Genomic DNA, 20,948 nt, shown 5'->3' with positions numbered 1-20,948 from the left:
ATAAATCAATATGATCTTTTAAATCCCTAAAAACTCACTTTTATCACAAGACCTTCTCCTAGTTTGGTCCTTTTAATTTGGCCCATTTTAACTCTGTTGTTTCTTTTATTGTTTTATTTCAATGATTGTTTGATTATCCTGCTTTGCTGCCTCATTATCACATTTTTTATTTTTCACTCTGTTTATTTTTAAAGCCCAAAATGACATTTAAAGATTAGTTTTGGATATTTTCAAGTCTATCCTTTAATGTCAGTGTTTGTTTTTTCATTAATTATTCCAACAAAATGTTTGTGAGGTTACTATAGTTTTAGTAAGTATGATGAAGTTAAATGTTTGGGATTGTAGTTATGAAAAAACAAGTTCATAGTTCTTGCAGCTGAAACTGTTCTGTTCTCTGTTTGAGGTATTTTAGTCTTTTATATTTGATATCATGTTGTTGCTACACTGCCTCCTCCTGGTCCTGCTGCAGTCAGACAGGAAGTTTAATCTTTCAGTTAACAGGTTTATATAGTCGTCTATTTCTATCTTTAAATCTAAAACCAGGCCTCAACTTAAAAACCATCCTTTGGTGGTTTATTTCTTCACTCTTTTGGTCTAAAGCTCAAACTGGTCCACAAAAAAATCAAGATACAACAGCACACACACACTTCAGCAGCCAACATCGAGGCACACGCCAAGCTAGAAAACCTCCTGTTGATTATGTGGACTGGTTTCCTCTTAATCACAGCAGCCTGCAGGAGAGAAAACACAATTATATTAAAGAAAATCCCAACTTTGAAAACACAAGTTCTCCAGTTAATGTTAATCCAGTTAAAACACATGAACTACATTGAGTCCATCTGACTGATATGTTTGAATTAAAACACATGTAAGACATAATTATCTCGTTATAATGTGTTTGTTTGTCATTGTGTGATCCCCTTATTGTGTGATAATAAAAAACAAAATAAAATATTACTTAGATTATTAACTGTCTTGAAATGTAAAATTCAAGCCCTCCATTTAAAATGTTTGTACTGATTCAATCAGAAAACATTGATGGGACTGAATGATATTCAGAAATTTGAAAATGAAAAAATACGGAAATAAATTCATACGATTTAAAATATTTATTTTTAATGTACTCAATCATAGATAATATTGACTCAGTGGTGGTCGTATGGGTGCCAACAGACAAGCTTTATGTCTGAGATGATCAAAACAAATGTCAAGACTCTAAACATGAGATAGATATAAAGAATTTGTTGTGTTGTCTGCTCATTATTAATATGTTGATATAATACATTATTTAAACATATCTTTCTTACTTTTGATGCAACACCCAGCAACTCCAAGAAAAACAACAACACCAAAAACTGCACCAACAATCCGTCCAGTGGAGGAACCTGAAACAGATAAAAAGAAGTTAATGTAAGACTCAGAATGTAACTGTATATCATGTACAGACATCATAACCTACACAAAGAGAACAACTAAAGGTGTGCATGCTCCTAAAATCTAAAATGATTGACAGATTAAAGCAGCAGTGAGATGACTCTCAGCAGACACAGTGATATTAGCATCGATCTTATGAGCAGTTTCCTCCTGCTCGGCTACACAGCTCAGAGGTTGGTTTTGGTCCCAGTAGTGAGGAGGGTCATGTTGTTGTAGCATCCTCCTGTTTCTGAGACGTGTTGATCCTCAGTAGGAAGGATGTTTCAATCACTGTCCTGTCGCTCCACTTTAGGCTTTTTACAGGTGACTTTTGCTACACTCCTGCCGTACCTGAGATCTGCACATGTGTGTGGAAATCTGTCCATAGTCCAGGTTTTCTACATCCTGAGCCGAGGATCACAAGTACAAGTCTATGATGGACTCTGGATTAACATCTTCACTTTATGATAGTTGTTGTCATCACTAGTATTGATAAACTTTGGTAAAACAAGATATTATCCAACCAGCTGAACATGCAGCTTAGAGGTTTATGTTTCACTGAGACATTAAGTAGCACTAGCTAGCTAACATAGACTTACACTGCTGCAGCTAAACTGCAACAACTACTGTCCAGTAATGTCAAGATTTAAATCAACAGATGCTTCTGCCTGGTGGTGAGTCAACTCTACAGCTACTGAAGCACAATGACAGCAGAGTGATACAGTCTGGTATTATGCAGCAGGAGTCTGTTGAAGCTAAATACACTTAAACTTGTTAAGAAAAAGTCATTTACATTCAGTTTATGACTAAATACTTTCAGATTCTTTTTCACATGTTCATATCTGATAAATATTTAGAGATTTCTGGACACATTCACATATTTTAGTTCACATGTTTACTGAGATACAGTTTAACTCTCCACACACATTTACAAATAATATAGACCCATAAAATTCTCTTTTTATATATCTCTATTTCATTTTTGTAAAATGTTTTAAGAGTATGATCATTTATTTCACTGTGAAACAACAGATAAGGTCATGATTCTGAATATGAAATTATATTTCAATCTAAAACTTCAGTCTTTGCTGGTTTAATAGTCAGAATTACTACAATTATAAAATGATAATTAATGTTTAAAATCTGCAGCTACAACTTCAATGAACAAAAGAAGATATTAACATTTTTCATCATTTCACTGAAACAGGGCGAATAAGTAAAAACCTAATTTTTAATTTAAGGTATTTTATTAACTTTGTATAAATAACAGTAATCATATAATGTTAGTGTCACAGAAAACATTTCAAATAATAATGTTTTAAGATAATTTTGTACAAGATAAATTATGCAAAAAGTTGAATGATGTCTAAACATTATATCTTATTTCATCTTATATTCAGTGTTCATGTTAAGTGTTTCACAGAGAAACTGAGAGGTTGTTGTTTTATTTACTGGAGAAGAATCTGAGTTCAGCCGATTTACATTTCGTACTTCTGCTGAATCACATCTGACTGTAAATCACAGGTGTGTGTATCACACTAAACCTCCATTCTGTGTCCACTTTGTTTCAGCCTTATGTTTAATCAAACACTTATAAATGGTTGAATTGTACTACATGCTTTAATGAGCTGCACAGTGTTAAATATAAAACAAACCACAAGTCAAATGTTGGTGAATGTGAGAAGTGAACATTTGTGAACTCCTGGTTTCAGGTCCAGACAGAGGAGGATGATTCTACTCAGATGTAAAAGTCAGAATGTAGAAAGGTTCCCTGTTGTTTTCATATTAATCTTCACTTTAATAATCACAACGTAATGCTGGATTTGAAGTTAGTTCTGCTTGTAATGAAGCAACATCCAGCTGTTCCACAAGCAGTGAATGAAGCGTCAGGAAGTCACATTATGATAAACATGTTTGTTATCTACGATCCTCACTGCAATAGATGAAGATAAAGTTTTACTATTTTTAAACCCAAAACCTTTTTGTATTAAATTAAAGCTCCTTAGTGAGCGTCAGTCTGTTTTAGTTCACTTGTGGTACATTCATTCTTCAGTTTCATAAACTTTTTGTATTTGTGGCATGAAAATTAAATTGGGTCTAATGAATTAAATCATTAAATTGCAACTTTAAAACATAATGAATATATTTACTGGTAAAGTCCATATTACTGTGTTATTAATTTACCAGTAAACATCTGTAGCTGCAATCAGAAAGTCATCAACAATGTAAACACAGAAATCATTTCAGCATCACAACTTATAATCAAACTGAAAACAAGACGAAGGCTGTTTCTGACATCACTTCCTGTTTACTATGTAGTGCACTATACTGACTGTCCACCATCTTATTTCAGTGTCTGAGTTTGTACATTAATCCATTTTTAATTATATTTTATATATTAATCTATATTTTTTTCCACTTAAATTCCCTCCATGGAATAAAAAAGTAGAGTCCATGACACGTTCACTACTTTATGTTACAAATTCACAACACAAAGCTCCACATTTTATAAATGTGAAAATCACCACTGTGAGACTCTACAGCTGTCAGTGATTAAGCTAAATGATGATGATGAGTGAAATCTCAGTTTATTACTATTTATTGATATAAAGGGAATATTGAATGAGTGAATGAGGAAGTGATTTCAGACACAGCCAAAGAGTCTAAGAGCTAATTGCTAATAATGACAACGCTAACATGATCATGTTTATCAGGTTGACATGTTAGTTTGTTAGCATGTTAGCATGTTAGCATTTGCTAATCAGTGATAAACAGCTGAGGCTGATGGGAACGTCATTAGTTTTTCAGGTATTTTTGCATGAACCAAATTATTTGACAAATTAAATTTTGACCTGATGTTGGTGATAAATGAAAACTCAAAGAATCACCAAATTTATTATGATTCATCCTGACGGGACACGAATGAATCCATCCAATAGTTTTTGAGATATTTCAGTTTGGACAAAGAGATGGACCAATCAGCACTGCCTTCCAAGAACCATGACACCAGTGTGGCTAAAAATAAGCTTCAGGAGGCCAAGTGATAGAAAACTTAGCTGTTAATACTTTGTAAGATACAGTTTGTGTATTTCTTTATTGTGTGTGTGAATAATATGTATTTATGCAATTTAAAATGAGAGGAAAATTACACAACTAATGAACATTAATGAGTAATTTATTTATTATCAATATTTAACATAAATCACACTGATGTCTTTAACATTCAGGCATATTGAACTGGAGCAGAGCTGGTTAGAATCTGTGATGATGATGATTCAGTTTATTATTATTATCACTCTTCACAGTCTGACAACAAGTGGAGCTTGTATACTGTAACTCTAAACTACAACACTTTACATTGTTGTCAGATAAATATTTTGACTGTTATTTATTACGTCTTGAACTATATTGTCCATTCTGTTGTAGGCTGGTTGTGTCATTAGGTGTAAATATTTCATACGAACTAGTTTTTGTGGTTTAACTTCAGTGATGAATAAATCTCTACTGGAACCAGTTCTGTTATAACTGGTCACATCAAGTCTGAACTTACAACCAGCTGCAGCAGCCGACTACAGGAAACTAATCTTAACATGACTGACTGAAAACAGACACAGTTCAAGCAGCCGGTGGATCTATTTTGCAATGTAATAAGTGAAGAGAATATTTGTGAATTTCAAGTTTTCATTTTCCAGTAAACACTGCAGTTTCAAAGCCTTTATGTGTCTTCATGGTTCATGGTATCATATTATTACCAGGCTCTGTCATTGTATATATTTAGAGTTTGGTCCTAGTTTTTAGTTTCAGTTCAGTTTCTAGTTATGAAATAAAATAATAAAATCATAAATAACTAAAATCTTTGAGTCTTATGTTGTTTGTTGTGTGATTCATGTGTGACTTGGCTGCTGTAACACTGTAATTTCTCATTGGGATTAATAAACACTCTATCTCTCTATCTAGTCGATCTGTCTAATTACAGCTAATAAGAAGAAGAATTCAGTATATTTTGGTGACACATTAACTATCTACTAACTACTATCAATGTAAGACCCTTTTTTTTTTCATTTATAATATGAAACTTTTACTGATTCTAAGGATTTCAGTCTCTAAATCAGCCATGTTGTGACAACCATTTATAAATCTATTACAGGGTTTGTGTGTGAATTAATTAACACATTTTTAGTAACGACTAATTAGTGTCAGACCAGTGATTTAACTGGGTTTTATCATTCAAGTTAAATGAATGTCTGAGTGGAGCCTTTTGTAATGTGTAAACTGGTTTTCAGGAAACATTTGTTTCACCATCAACAAACCAAATGCAAAAGTTATTACAGCATCACAAGCTGCAACATAACTTACTAAAATATGTTTTAAGATGTCAGGAGATATTAAACCTAACAGCTAATTGTAACTGTAAAGGTTCATCAGGTATTAATTTGGTTTTAATCTTTCTAGATGCATTTATGGAGGAATGTTTTAGTTTAAGAATAATGTGCATTAATGCAGTTTAGAGTGAGAGTGAAATATCAGATGATGCTACATAACAAACATAACTGACTCATTTAGTTTAATGTTATTATTGTCATAACTTCTTTGAAATACAGTTTAACTTAAAGTGAATCACATCAATTTAATCTGTCAATTAAAACCTGTGATGTTGAGTGATTCATGTTATCGCTCATCATAGTTTAACAAGTGGAGTTCACCCACTATAACTCCAGTTTAACCAGTGTCAGGTCAAATAATGACCTGTTACCTCTTCTACTCACTCTAAGCCAGTGAGAGAAGAAGTGGTGACCAGATGTGATATAGTATATTATAGTGTGAGATGGAATAACTTGTGTTTTCATACTGTGAGTTTCAGACTGAACACAAAGTTCATTTGACTGCTGGAGTGTTTTTACAGTCTGTGTTTATTCAGCACAAAAACTTATTGTACTGAACATACAGACGTTTACTATAACTGGCTGAGAATGTACACACTTACTGTGTGTGTGTGTGTGTGTGTGTGTGTGTGTCTTTGTTATTTCCTCCAGACTCTCTCACTCTCCCTCTTATCTCTGCACATTACTGAAGTGGAGTCACAGAGCTTCAGTGTAAGTGTGAAGTTTTCACTCAGTTTAAAATGTTTTCAACTTGCTTTGAGTTCATTCACTTTGTGTTCAGTCTGAGCACACATTGAAATTTATTAAAAACTAAAAACATGTTAATAATTAAAATCATTTGAATGTTAAAATATGATTAAGAAGAAACTCACCAGAGATATACACGTATATGTCAGAATAAATCTGATGGCTGATTTCCTTCTGCGTAGCAACACAGCGATAGTTGTCGGTCTTGGTCACAATAGTTTCGAGGATGATGTCATAGTGGCCTCCTCTTTCTGACTCCTTTGGTTCTTCAGCTTTAAGGATGTTTCCATCACTGTCCTGCCAGTGTAACTTAGGTTTTGGAAAAACACCTCGAACTTGACACTGCAGCAGCGGCCAGTCCATTGTTAGATCAACTATCACGACATATGGCTTTGTAGCTAAACCTGTGAACAAAGTATAAAACAATAACTTGTAAAGAACAATTACAGGATCAGACATGAACTGTAATACTGGGATGTTTTGTTCAACCTGTCTCTGCTTGTATATGATCATATTTCAGAGGAAAAACAGAGAAACAGTGAAATAGAAAAGCACATCAGCCTTAACTACACATCTCAGGAATGTTTGATAGAACATATTTCAAACAAGTTTCAACTAAATATTTGGTAACTTATCACCACTGCAAACACTATTTCTGACTCATATCATGACAGAGACACATACAGTGAAGAAGTTTGGACAAAACTTGAATTTCTGTTCAGTTTCTTGAGCTACAAAAATAAAAATGAAATCAGGTGTAATTTGTTGTCTGAGATGTAGACAGTATTTTCTATCACACTAAAGTCATATAAACATTGTGTATAAAATATGAATCATAGGTTCTTGTAAAGCATGTTTGAGCCTTTGTGTTATCAGAGTTTAATTGTGTCAGTGAGAAACATTTGATCAACAGTCTCAAGCTGCCAGAATGAAAAACTGACCATCAGATTAGTTGTAGTTCTTCTTTAGTAGCCGACAGCAGCTGATCAAACATTTAACTGGAGGTTTTTATTTTCTCACACAGGAAGGAGAGCATTATTGTTTTAAACTAAAAACTACAGGTTTGTTCATGTTTTATAATCTCAATTCCTCCTAAAACCTAAAATCCATTAAAATTAAGATTCAATTTTCATCAAATATTTTATATGAACCAAATGAAGCTCTAATGAGACAAGAGGTAAACCTACATTTTAATACCATATTCTTCATTTGTGTGTAAAGAGACACTTTACTGATGTCAAAGATGAGTTTACTGGTCATGAGGAGGACGACTCAGCCTGTTAAACTGTTGTTTAATGTCTTCTGAGGCTCTGGAGCAGCTTTAGTCTTTAACAATAACCAGAGTAATGTCATCAGTGTTATCTCAGCTTGGACTTCAAGACTTTGACAAAAAGTCTGTGTGAACAACTGGAGTTAAAAAATAAAGTTTAGTTTTACAGAAAATATTGTATAAATCTCAGAAAGTAAATAAATGTGAAGAAATTTATCTCCAAAGTAATTGTGCAAAACTTAAAGTGGTGTCCAAACTTTTCCAAAGCAAATGTTTATTATTAAATAAACAATAACAATGAAGTCTGAGATTCATACAATATTCTGTGCGACACTAAACTAGTGATGTTACACTCGATGCAGACGACTCAATATCATATCAACCTTTCAAAGCAAATGTATCGCAGCACGACGTTTCAATGCTTCGCTTCACTACGCCAAAAATCATGTGACCACCCTGCAGACGCCTCGTTACATCACACTCGTACCTGAGAGGTGTTGTGCTGGTTTTGGATACAGGGTGTGCTTCTCAATCTGACACAATATCTTTGATGTAAACTGTTTAAAAGTGATCTGTTTATATAATAGTCTATAGACTTTACTGAACAACATATCAATAATGAATCAATAACACCACCTATATTCTGACTAACTATTTCATCACAGTCTCAGATTGAATCCATCCATACAGATGCAATACCAATAGTTGCTCTGCAGATGTCGCTATTTTGACTGAATCAAATGCTTCAGAACAGTGAACCATTTTCAACACAACTGCTTCATATTGATCCAGTGCTTCAGAAATCTGTTTCCCCGATCAATACACTAAACTAATATAAAACTGTCTCATGATGCTCAGATCTCATATTCAGGTTGTGGCTACAGGTTTGAGACACTGACTAACACTCAGATTAGCTGCAATTCTTCCATTTTAGCAAAAACAATCTGATAAACAATCACACTGTAATTTATTTAATTCTGGAAAATGTTTAAGAAGATCATGATCATTTATTTTGTTTTTCATCTTAAACTCTTGATTTCTGAATCTGAATTGATCTTACATCCTAAAATCCTTTAAGATTCCTCAGAGATCAGTGATCAGCTTTTCCTGATGACACATCTAAACAGTAAATAAGTTGAACAGTTTTCTTTATTACTTTAGTGTAACAGAAAACACTGCTGAGATCTCAGACAACATATTTCAAATAAGAGAATTTTAAGATGATTTTGTAGCAAAACAAACTGAGCAAAAAGTTGAAGAATAAACAAACTTTTATAAATCACTGCTCGTTCAATAATAAACCTACCAGTGTGATTATTGTGCTGAGAGAAACAGAAAGAGAGAGGTTGTTGTTTTATTTGCTGAGAAGAATATTTACACATTAATTCTGCTGTGAGGAAGCTGCCAGACAGCACTTAGAAATATACAAACACCTGACTGTAACACAGACAAAAACTCACCAGTGCAAACACTATTTCCAGTAAACACATATAACACATATATAGTGTAAAGAAGTTTGAATTCTTGTATAAACAGTCATTATGTAAAACTTGTTATTGGTGTATAAATGTCTCCACTCATAAGTGATGTGAAATTAGACTCAAGTAAAAATACAAGAATGATCCCTGATCTGTTTCACAGTTATACAGATTTTCTAGTTTGTGAATGATTGAGGCCTGTAGGAGTCAAAGTTACAGCAGGTGTCAGATGTGGAGACAGTGACGTCATCACAATCAGGACTCACCTGGGATGTTTTCAGCTGTTCTGTCTTTAAAGACACCACCTAAAAGAAAACATAGTTATGTTAGAAGGTTTGTATGATATCATCAACATGGCAGACAGGTAGACTAATACTGGGAAAAACAGAACTTTGCTGCCTGTTTATTGAACAGAACTGATTGGAGGAAAAAAAGAAACCACAGTCTCAGATTTCACAAACATCCTGGTTTAAACTGGCCGCACATTCACAGACACGACTGCTTTGTGTCAGTCCCAGATGGGTTAAGGCTGGAGTTCACTTCAAATGAACTACTGTAGGTCTTACAATGTGTCATCTAAAGGTAAAAGTGTTTATAGCTGCTCTGAACTGAGTGTAAAGCCTGGCGTTATAGAGAGGGGCGAGACGTGATAATCATTTAAATGGTGATAACAGCTCACACTTTCATACAGTCTCCCCTTCAAGACATCCATGCTGTTAAAATCAGGAGTTTGAGAGAGAAGTTTCACTTTCTTACCTCCACACACCTGAACAATCACTGCATGAAGCTGGATGTACTTAATAGGTTTAAAAAAGTTACAAAATTTATTGGACACAGTGACACAAACTGCAATGTGTCTCAAATATCCATCATGTTTGATAAAGAGGGAATCTCTCCATACATGGTTGCAGCGCTGTGGGGACGAGGCCCTGCCAGATGTGTTTTCTGACTATTTGACTTGAGTCCATCTGAGACTCTTAAACCAGTCACATCAGTAAATAAACATTTTATAAAAACACTCACCGACAACATGAAGCTTAATGTAGAATATTTGTCTTTGCTGAAGTTGTGGAAATTCACAGGTGTAGTCTCCACTGTCAGCCACCTTCGTATTTCTGATGATTATGGAGGCGTCGCCTGACTTCAGTTCATTTTTAAAATGTGAGACTCGTCCTTTGAACTGCTCATCTTGAGTTGGATAGTCATTATTGGTATGAAGTCCTGCATCATAGAAGAACACCTCCTTCTGATCATCTTTCTTCCAGACAAACGATTTAAACACAATGTTCTCCTTGCTGCTGAGTGAACAGGGTAAAATGATGTCATTTCCTTCCATGATCACTCTGATGACATCTGGCTCTGGAGGACAAAAACATGTATTAATCAGTATGTTTACATGCAGAATAATCAGGTTAAGACAGACATATGGAAGTTTGTTGTCATAGCAACATATCAACTTATGTCATAACAAGAAACTTTTCTTGTTTCTTGTCGTCTGGAACATTGTCTTCAACAAATCCTTTGCTCTGCCCTGAACATTATATATTTGCACTTGTGAATATTTTACTTTGTAAATATATTTATAATGTATGTATTATTGTTATTATATATTATTATAAGTGATATTTATTATTTCTCTATTTGTTTTCATCTTTTATATTTCATGTTACTAGTCCTTATTTATCAGCATAACCTCAGGAGAACATCACACTCATTAATAAATAATAACATTTAACTCTTTCAACTGTTTTTCCAAAATGATGATGATCTTCATCACTGACTACGTCATCAGACTATCTCTGTCTGTCCATCCAACACACAAATAAATATTACAGCTGGTTGAAAAAATGAGTGAGAGAAAGAAAGAGAAGCCAGAGAGAGCGCTGCAGATCGAAGAGGAAAACTGAACTAATTGTAACTGTAAAGGTACATCAGGTATTAATTTGGTTTTAATCTGTTTAGATGCATTATTTGTTTAAATGTTTATCATTAAATATACAATAACAATGAAGTCTGAGATTCATAATAGGTTTTGCCATTTTAAGGATTTTAATGTGGTAATTATACGCTTTTTTTGTGGAAAGAACATATCAGATACACATTATTGTTCCAAGCAGAGTATTTTTACATGTCTGGAGGAGATCTTTAATTAACTATAATTCATAGTGGTTACTATGAACTAAATAAAAAGACATTAAGGACAAATCTCTGAACTCCACTCAGATAGCGAGCACACCCAGAGTTCATCTACTATACTGCAGAAATATCACTGTCCACAATTATAAAGCATGTTTGATACAGAAGATGGAGTTTCCACAGACACAGCTGCTCCACCATGAGGACGACGCCCCCACCTGTTTCTAGATCTGATGGATCATTATAGATACTGTAGAAAAGGTCCTGATGTGAACTTGATCCCAGTAAGAATGTATGGCTTCATTATAGTAGTAAAGATTTCAGTGGTTATATCAGAGGACTGTTGAGGCTAAACTGCTGTCTCGTCAGAGCTCTGAGTCCTGATTGGCTGAGACACACAGACCTGCCAGAGGTTAGTTGGACTGCAGGTTATCAGGAGGACACAGGCAGCGTTAGACCTCAGCAGAGCGTTAATCAACCACAAGCTCACTGATACTGGTTTCTCTCTTGTTGGGACTCGTGTGTAAAAATGAAAGAAATAAGACGTTTCCGCTCATCAACCTTTATTTCAGTCACGTCTTCAACACTTCCGAGAGCCGCGGTGTTACATCTACGTGATTTTTAACACGCTTTGTACCATAAAGCGTGAGAACGCCGACCTGGACTTCATGGTGCATTCAATTGCACCTCGTAAACTCAGAAATCTACACTCGAATGGAAAAGGTTGTTTAAAACCGGAAAGTTGCTTTTTTTTTTTTTTTTTTTGAAATGCAAACATCTGTCATTACTTTCTTGTTCTGTCACTGCAGCATCTTTAATAATTAGATGCTAAAATCATAACAATATCCTGTTGATTTCTACATACAGATATGACAGATTTTAAAAATTCTATTTAAAAAAAAATCAAATCCAATTGTTTTCAGCAAACTCCAACATATTCTTGTACGACATGTTCCAAGTACCTCTCTCTCTCTCTCTCTCTCTCTCTCTCTCTCTGTGTGTGTGTGTGTGTGTGTTCAGATCCCATATAGTACATCAGCCCTCCCTGCACCAGCCCAAATCACCTGGTTTCTCTGTTTCCAGCTACCCACATGCTCCACCTCATCTGCACCTTCTTTCCACCTCTCATCAGTCTATTCTATAGAATAATACCTACTTTTCATGGGCCTGGTGAGTTTTGCAGTCTCGTAATTCTACATTAATACAAGGACAGAATAACGAGGAGCAAGCAAGTGAAGAGCAAGAATGGTGAATGGCTGTTAATTAAAATGAATAATATTTATCATAAATCAGCCAGTAAAGCAGGTTTTACTGAGAACAGTTCTGCATCTAAACAGAGACTGAACAAGGAGGAGTGATACAACAAGGACTGCAAAAATGCTAGAAAAAAATAAGACAGCAGTTCAACTTAAAACACTGTCAGCCACAAAACACTGACCTGCAACACAATTATGTTGAAACACAGAATACAAACACATAATAAAACATAAGAAAAAACAACATCATGATCAGAAACTAAGAGGAACTGAGGAATCCACTGATCCAAATCAGTTCTGACCCTTTCATGCATTAATTATGATAACCTCAGTGTTTTTACTCCTCTTTAGGCATGAAAAAAATATTGAACTTTAATTTTTTAAAACATGCATTTGCATGTTTTAAACAGCATGTGTTTGAGTTTTCAACTGAAGGAATATGTATTTAACAAACCAATTAATAAAATTATATATTATTTGAAAACTATAAAATAATATATATTTTCAAAGCTGTTACACTAATGTTTTAACATATTTTAACATATTCTAATACTGTTCAATGCAATGCAAAAACATTGAACCTTGTTCCTGACTCCTCAGCCTCTCCCCTCTGTCTTACTGCAATTATGAACACATGAGCTACAGATGACTTGAAATGCAGAAGATCCTTCTTTTCTAATCCAGACATTCTTTTGAGGTGCCAGACATTCACTCAGCATCCTCAGCTCCCTAAAACTGCAAGTTACATTCTAAAAACATAAATCAATTGATTTACAGCCAAAAAGTTACTGCAGATGAAGTATTTTCAAGAACAACAAAGTTGCAGTAATAGTATAATTGTAGTTGAAATATAGTCAGCGATGCATGATGATGATTAATCGTCATTTTCTCCCAACATAAAATCAATACTTGGAAATTTTAACAATTGTATTACTCCTTAGTTGTTACTTGATGTTACAAAATATTATTTACCTGCAAGGGTCTATTACTATAGAAGAATTGGCAAGATATTCCTGAGCTGCAGAATGTTTATGGCCGGCTGGCGGCCATCTTGGTTTTGAGAAAGTTGTGTTGCACCTACAAAGGCTGGCCAATGGATGGCAGCGTACGGGATGACACACTAGAGTCCACTGTGGTGGCTGATGTGCAACTATACCATTAAAACCCATTAATATCTAAGAAAACAGCTTTTGAATAGCTGTCCACTGTAGTGACCACTATGCATGAAAGGGTTAAACAACAAAAAAACAACCTGACCCTACAAATGGAACATTTGTAAAGAACATTTTGAAAAACTATGTGAGCAAATTTCACCGAACAATCTCAATCATGAACCGAAACAAATTAGACAAAAATGGACAATCCTTGAATCAGCAATCAAAAATAATCAGAACCCCCTTGATTACCTAATTACAATTAAAGAATGAGAAAACAGTATAAAAAAAATAAGACCTGGGAAAGCATGTTGAACTAATGGCATCAGGACAGAGATGCTGAAACACAGCAGCCCTGAGCTGAAACAGGCTCTGCTTCAGTTGTTCAATCTCATTCTTCAATCAGGTTGCTTTCCTGAGATCTGGAGCTGGAGGCTTATTTCCCCGATACATAAGAGTGGAGATAAATTGGACCCTAATGACTACTGAGGCATCTGTGTCAGCAGTAATCTGGGGAAGGTTTTTTGCAGCATTATCAATAAGCGGATGCTGGCCTTCCTTATTGAACACAATGTCCTGAGTAAAGGACAAATTGGCTTTTTACCAAATCACCGCACTACTGACCACATTTACACTCTGATTAATCATCACGTACATCAAAAAAAACAAGGGGAACATTTTTGCAGGTTTCATTGATCTTTAAAAAGGCTTTTGATTCTATTTGACCAGAGAGATCATGTTATAAAATTCTACAAAGTGGTTTAGGGGATAAACTTTATGACATCATTAAGTCGATGTATGTCAGGAATAAATGTGGAGTAAAAACTGGCAACACAACTACAGATCTCTTCACTCAAGGAGAGGTGTCTTTCAGGGCAACAGCTGAACTGTCCAACTCTGTTTAACATCTACATTAATGACTTAGCAGCACTGTTGGAGCAGTTTGGAACACCTGGCCTAACCCTTAACAATAAGGAAGTTAACTTCCTGCTCTGTGCTGATGACCTGAGGCCTGTACTATGAAGCAAGTTCAACATACCCGGGATATCTTTTCGTTATTTGGCTTCACTGAACCTGACATTGTCCGTCCAGATAACCAGTACTATGAACTGGTTATCAACCTGCTCAGTCAACCTGGGGTTTTCCTATCCAGCTACGAGCGTGTTCATGTGAAAGAGGCGGGGTTGTTAATTACGAGCAGCATCATCAGAACCATGAAAGAAGTTCTTCATCATATGAGATGAAACGGTGACACCAAGAACCTGCAGAAAACTTCTGTTTAAGAGACAGAAAAAAGTCATATTCAATGAAGTGAAATGTAAACGAGCCTGTAATCATACAACACAATATAGAAACATTAGAAATAATTTCCACATGTTAAAAGTAGGCTACGGCTTAAAATACATGTAGGAATTATTATATGTGACTTAAGTACAGAGAGAATGTTTTGCTATTTAGTTGGATGATGAAGAAACCATCTGAATATCTCACATAAAAAAAAAACTTAAAGTAATGTCAGACTGTTTCTGCTACCGAAGCAAAGAGTGTTGAAGTAGTTAATGACTGAATGAGTTTATCTGACTGAAATGTTGTATTTATAATCATGGAGCCAATTAACAGTGTGGATTATTTTTCTGATAAAAGACAATATTTCGTTTTTATTCCCAGTTATCATCACATTTGTCTCATGTTATTCTGAGCTGCAGTGATGGAATCACACTGTCAGCCTCACTCCAGGGATTAAAATCGATTTTGCCCAATTAAAATGCAATGCATAATCATCTTCCAAAAGAAGCCCAAATCTCAGGAAAGCAAATATCAGTTCAAACTAGAAAACACCATGTAGATCACAGCTTATACTATGATTACCTGGCTCAGAGTCAGTGACTCAGGTAACTTTGGTCTTGCAGTGAATGTACTGAAACAAAAAGCATGTAGAGTATTTTATGCAAGTAAAAGAAAAATTTACAAAATAGAAAATTAGAATTTGGATAAAAATATTTGACAGTGTAATCCCATCAGTCATCAGGACTACACTAGATGGGACAAGCATCCCATAGAGACCCTGCATGCAGAATTCTGTCAAGAAGTCATGGCTACCGACAGAGAAAAGAATCTGTGGTCACTGCACAACAGTGAGGTAGAGACACAGATGCACTTCCTCTTAAAATGTGACAAACAGAATAATATCAGAGTGCAAAAAACCCCACATACATACAAACAAACACACAAACACGAGTTTAATGTTTTCTGCCATTTTCCAGTTCTTTTATTTATTCATTTATTTTATTTAATGAATCGTATTATCCTTGATGCTTTGGGAATATTGTTCATCTGACATTCATGCCAAAAAATCTTGCTGACTTGAGATTGAAAAAACTGAAGAGAGACGACTCCAGTCTGACTCAATGTACTGGAGTTTAGTGATAACAATTTGATTTTTTTAATCTGCTTATGTAGAACTGAGTGGGATATTGTTTTTATATATTGGTTTGATTTGATCCTGTTCTTCGTGGCCGTTCGAGTATAGATTTATGAGTTTACGAGCTGCACTTGAATGCGCCATGATCAGCAGTTGCTGTGGGAAGAAAATCAAACTTCGATCTGTAATTGGTTTCTAATTTGTATAAATTTAAACTCTTGGCGCTGCCATCGCGCTGCTCGGTGATGCCAAGGCGTCTGAAGGCCTTCATCACCAGCTGGCATTAGAAATGAATGACTGTCGGCTGCTTTTGTCGCTTATGAATCTTTCCTAACTGGACGCGATGCGAACGAGCGAACATCAGATTGTCTCCGAGGTGAAGATGACGTGACCGCAGAGAAACAAAGCATTCAATAAAGTAAAAGATAAAAACATGCAAACCTGCTCACAGAATCTGTGGGTTATAGAATACGGTGTAACACCTGTTTTCTACTAATTATGAGACAGTAAGTCATAATTAAGAGATAAGAACTCAGTTTCCTTCCTTAGTGAAAGCAACACACTTCCGTAACTTTATAAATCAGTTTAATCATCAATTTAAATAGTTTTCTTACCGTTTTCATCTCCAAACGTTACTTCAAACCCAGTCAGGAGAGAGAAAAACACGAGAAGAAGAAGCTTCATAGTTATCGATGATGTCTGAAGATTAAAAGTCACTTTAACACCACTTAACGAAGACTTCACGGCGCGTGACAGAATAACGGTCTCACCCGAAATATACTTTTGGTTTCTCAGCTTCCGGCAGCAGCAACAACACTGTCGTCGTTATACCACTGCTTCCTACTTTATTCTACACATTTAATCTGTAACTGTGTAAGACACAAAAAGAAACACAGAGCCAGAAAACACCACAGAACAGTCCTGATTGATTGATTGATTGATTGATTGATTGATTGGTTGGTTGGTTGATTGATTTGACCTTCACTGTATCAACAGAAACTAAACCTTTTCAGTGTGCTTTCTTCAGAATAAAGTATTATCTCCATAAATCTACAGGAAGGACGCAGCAAAATGCAGCCTCACAGTTGTTATAATATATTTGGTGGTTGTAACTTTCCTGTTTCAGTTTATATAAAGACTCTTTTAAATCCTTGAAAGAAGATGATTGTTTTGTACAAGACTTTATGGTTGATACTGTAAGAGTGAAGTTGTGTTTTATGGGCAAAAGTTGTGTAAACCTAAGGTTAAACATCAGTTTACTGTGTTTTGTTGAACATTGCCTGTTTGCATATGTTTAGTGATGCAGTGTTTGGGTGATATTGTAGTGTCAGCCGCTTGGCGGCGCTGTTCAGACAGTGGGTAGAGTTTTGAGGGGAGAGAAGGAGAGAAAGAGGTTGAGAAGTGTGTGATGACTTGACTGAGCTGTGTCTTTGAACGTGACTAAAGTTATGAGGAGAACCCAGAACGTATTGGACTGATTTATTCCCTCACTCACACCCACGTCGCTTACAATACTGTCACCTCACAGCAAGAACACCCTGGATTCAAAAGCCACAACCAGCTGGTCGTCTTATATGTGGACATCACATGTTCTTCCCATGTTTGCATTGATGGGTCCTTCTTTCTCTCAGTCCAGAAACATACAAGTTGAATTTGAAATATGAACTCTTAGCTGTGTTGTTGTCTGTGTGTTAACTCTGTCATCAACTGGTCATCTGTCCAGGATGGACCCTCTCTCACCTAACATGTGCAGGGATTGGCTCAGGAAACTCACAAAAGGAAAAGCAGACAATGGATGAATAATTTTGTTCTATAAATCATACACAGCAGTGCACACAACACAGGTGATCTTTTACAGATAAAGTACAACATGTGTCATCACACTGTTGCAAGTTTTTAGTTTAAAAACACAAATGCAGTCTCTGACACTGTAGGAATAAAACACTGCAGGCCTTCAAATTTGGCCATTCTGTATGATTATGAGATTTTGATGAAAAAAAGGATAACTGCAGAGTTCATCTTTGATTATAAATCTGGACCAGCTGGAGAGTCTTTAGAGACTTGTTAGGGCAGCCTGATAATAAGCAATTGCAATAATCCAGTTTAGAAGTAACAAAAGCGTGGACTACTTTTTCTGCATCTTTTTGAGAAAGAATGTGCCTGATTTTTGCAATTTTACTCAACTGAAAAAAGGAAGTCCTTGAAATTTGTTTTATGTGGGAGTTAAAGGACATATACTGATAAAAAAAAACAACTCCCAGATTCCTTACAGTGGTGCTGGAGGCCAGGGTGATGCCATCTAGAGTATTATAATGTCAGTGAGACTCCACATTGGGCCTGCAGAGGGCGCCACACTCCACTTTTTGATACACAGTTTAGCAGCCAGCTGATCCTGATTCAACATCTGCAACATTTCCATATTTTTAAGGGTTCATGTTCAACCTTCAGGACTAAAAAAACTCAGAGTAGTTGACAAAGATTGATAAAAATGTCATAATTATCACATTATTACATTTGAACACAAATTGAAAATAAATAAATTAGTCATGGACAGGCCCACCGTTGGTTTTTTCATTGTATGTACCCTATCACTCAATTCAGGCAAATTAGATGTTTTTACCTAATATATAAAAAGAGCCCGAATGAAAAGCCTGAATGTGATGACACATCAAACTGTACACCAAACTGTAGCTCTCTGTCAGTGTTTTTATTTATCTCTTCTTTTTAATAACCTCCACCACTTCTTACAGCCATATGAACTGTAGCTGTTATACAGATCAGCCATCGTACTAAAAACAATAGTGGTACATTTGTACCTCATAATCATCACTTCATAGTATGTGGAGTATCACCAGTGTGACCTAAGGCACACATGTTTTATCTGATGGAGTACATAGTACAGTTGCTGTTGAAGGGGTTGCTGGGGAGGTTGCTGCCGTCATAGGGTGCTTTTCATTACGCTAATATATCGTTTCCCCCACTTCTGTCTCTTCCCGAGGACGGAGGAGTTTAATTCGTCCTCGCTCACTCCAGCGTCATGTTGAGGAGACACAACTACTCAAGACGCACAGCACCTTAACTGTCAAATATGTAGAAGTCAGCTCTAAATATATATAACTTATTAAGTAACAGTTTAAACTCTAAAGTTTAAACCGAAAATCCATTCATACAATTAATTAATACTTTACATTGTTACTTAATAATTTATACATAGTGATAGCTGGAAGGAAAACATCTCATAAGTGCTCCAGTGTTTTATCATTTGATTATAGATCTATAGCAGCGTCTGGCTGTCACAGAATAAGACACAAATAGACAATTTAAACCCGTTAATTACTGAACGAACAGAACCGACATAGAGGAACAATAAAAACAGCTGTAGCCTGCAGAATGTCTTAATAACATTGCTTATTTAGTTTGTGAAAATCTGACGTGGTGATTTTATAGGAGACGCAGCTGTGCGATGTCATATTTTCCTGAAGAAGCTGAGACGCACTGAAACGGTGAAGAAAGAAGCCTTTTGATTTATGGAGAAAAGAGAAGAAAGTCACAAGAGTGTTTTTGTGATTGATTCATGATTTAGTAATTTTCATTTAATGAATAAATATGATCAGCTGCCGTTGGTGACGTCAACATTTTGCTGATCTGCTGTCTTACTACAACAGCCCGACACTTAAAACATTAATCCCCCAGATAATACATTTGGGTTAAATGTTGTTGTTGTTACATCTCGTGACAGTAGATGTCACTGTAATACCAGGTCCAGTAAGAAACATCCCACTCAAGCCCGTGTTGGTCATGTCAGGGACAGAATAAAATGGCGCTTGAGTTGGTCACACATCGATAAACTTGTGTCTGCTCCGCAGGTATGTAAAATGTGGTGTAAAACAACATAAAGTGGGTTAACATACTCCCTAAACATTAGCTAAGCATTCGACTAGATTTGTGAGTTAAATAAGGACTGAGTTTGAACGTAGTTTTGTGTCAAGTGTATTTTTCAAGCTAGCATCTATTGTTTACACTGCCTAGCTCACAGTAACTTAGATGCAAGTGTGGAGAGAACAGTTTTTGGTTTCAACCTCATTCTGAAAATAACTAAGTACAGTAGATTTTCAGTTTCTTGTGTTAGGGGAAAGTATTTAGTTTTGATTCCATGAGCAAGAGGTGAAATCATGGTGAATTTGTTGTACTTAATGACGCCGTAATTTTGATAATGGCGGGCACCAGGTGATGTAGTTCATGTAAACAGACTAACTTGGTGTTAGAGAGAGGAGAAATATATACGTAGGGATGTTTTATTGTGATTTCACGGAGTGTTTCATCATCTGTGCATTTGATATTGAAGTTATAAGATTTGATTGTTTTCATCATTTTTGTGTGTTTGACATTGCAGTTATGAAATTTAATTGTTTGTTTCATTGTTTTCATGCATTTGACGGTGCATCTATGCAAGATTATTCCGTTTATATAAAAGTATTATTAGGGCTAAAAATGCTGGTACTTGAAACGGCTTATTTTCAGTCAGTATAACAGTAAACCACACTGTTAGGAATGGAAACCAGTTGAATGTGAAGTGATATGTACATGATGTGACTGAAACATGATTGAAATGATAGTAATAACTGAAGACACAAAAGGCAGTATCAGTTAAACGGGGATATATGTTTATTTTGGATACAGAAATACTTTG

At 35.5% G+C, this 20,948-nt stretch overlaps 1 protein-coding gene across 1 annotated transcript; it reads right to left on the bottom strand.

The window, feature by feature from the left end:
* Window positions 1-642: 642 nt before the first annotated feature.
* Window positions 643-17,072, bottom strand: LOC121894147 (butyrophilin-like protein 1). Its single transcript, XM_042406535.1, has 6 exons — window positions 16,873-17,072; window positions 10,314-10,649; window positions 9,557-9,595; window positions 6,668-6,946; window positions 1,308-1,385; window positions 643-731 (listed from the first exon to the last, which is right to left on the bottom strand). The coding sequence occupies exons 1-6, from the start codon at window positions 16,940-16,942 to the stop codon at window positions 718-720; spliced, it is 816 nt and encodes a 271-aa protein (XP_042262469.1). The 5' UTR covers window positions 16,943-17,072; the 3' UTR covers window positions 643-717.
* Between the last annotated feature and the right edge of the window lie 3,876 nt (window positions 17,073-20,948).

Source organism: Thunnus maccoyii, chromosome 3 (genome assembly GCF_910596095.1).
Source record: "Thunnus maccoyii chromosome 3, fThuMac1.1, whole genome shotgun sequence".
Taxonomy (NCBI): domain Eukaryota; kingdom Metazoa; phylum Chordata; class Actinopteri; order Scombriformes; family Scombridae; genus Thunnus; species Thunnus maccoyii.
Note: the sequence above shows the minus strand (reverse complement) of the source record. Positions and strands in the feature narration are given on the sequence as shown.

Excerpts from the sequence above, each read along its gene's own strand:
- LOC121894147 (XM_042406535.1), bottom strand. The coding sequence starts at position 16,942 with ATGAAGCTTCTTCTTCTCGTGTTTTTCTCTCTCCTGACTGGGTTTGAA. Across the intron at positions 10,650-16,872 it reads AACGTTTGGAGATGAAAACG|AGCCAGATGTCATCAGAGTG; the intron begins GTAAGAAAACTA and ends TTTGTCCTCCAG. Across the intron at positions 6,947-9,556 it reads AACAGCTGAAAACATCCCAG|GTTTAGCTACAAAGCCATAT; the intron begins GTGAGTCCTGAT and ends CTTTGTTCACAG.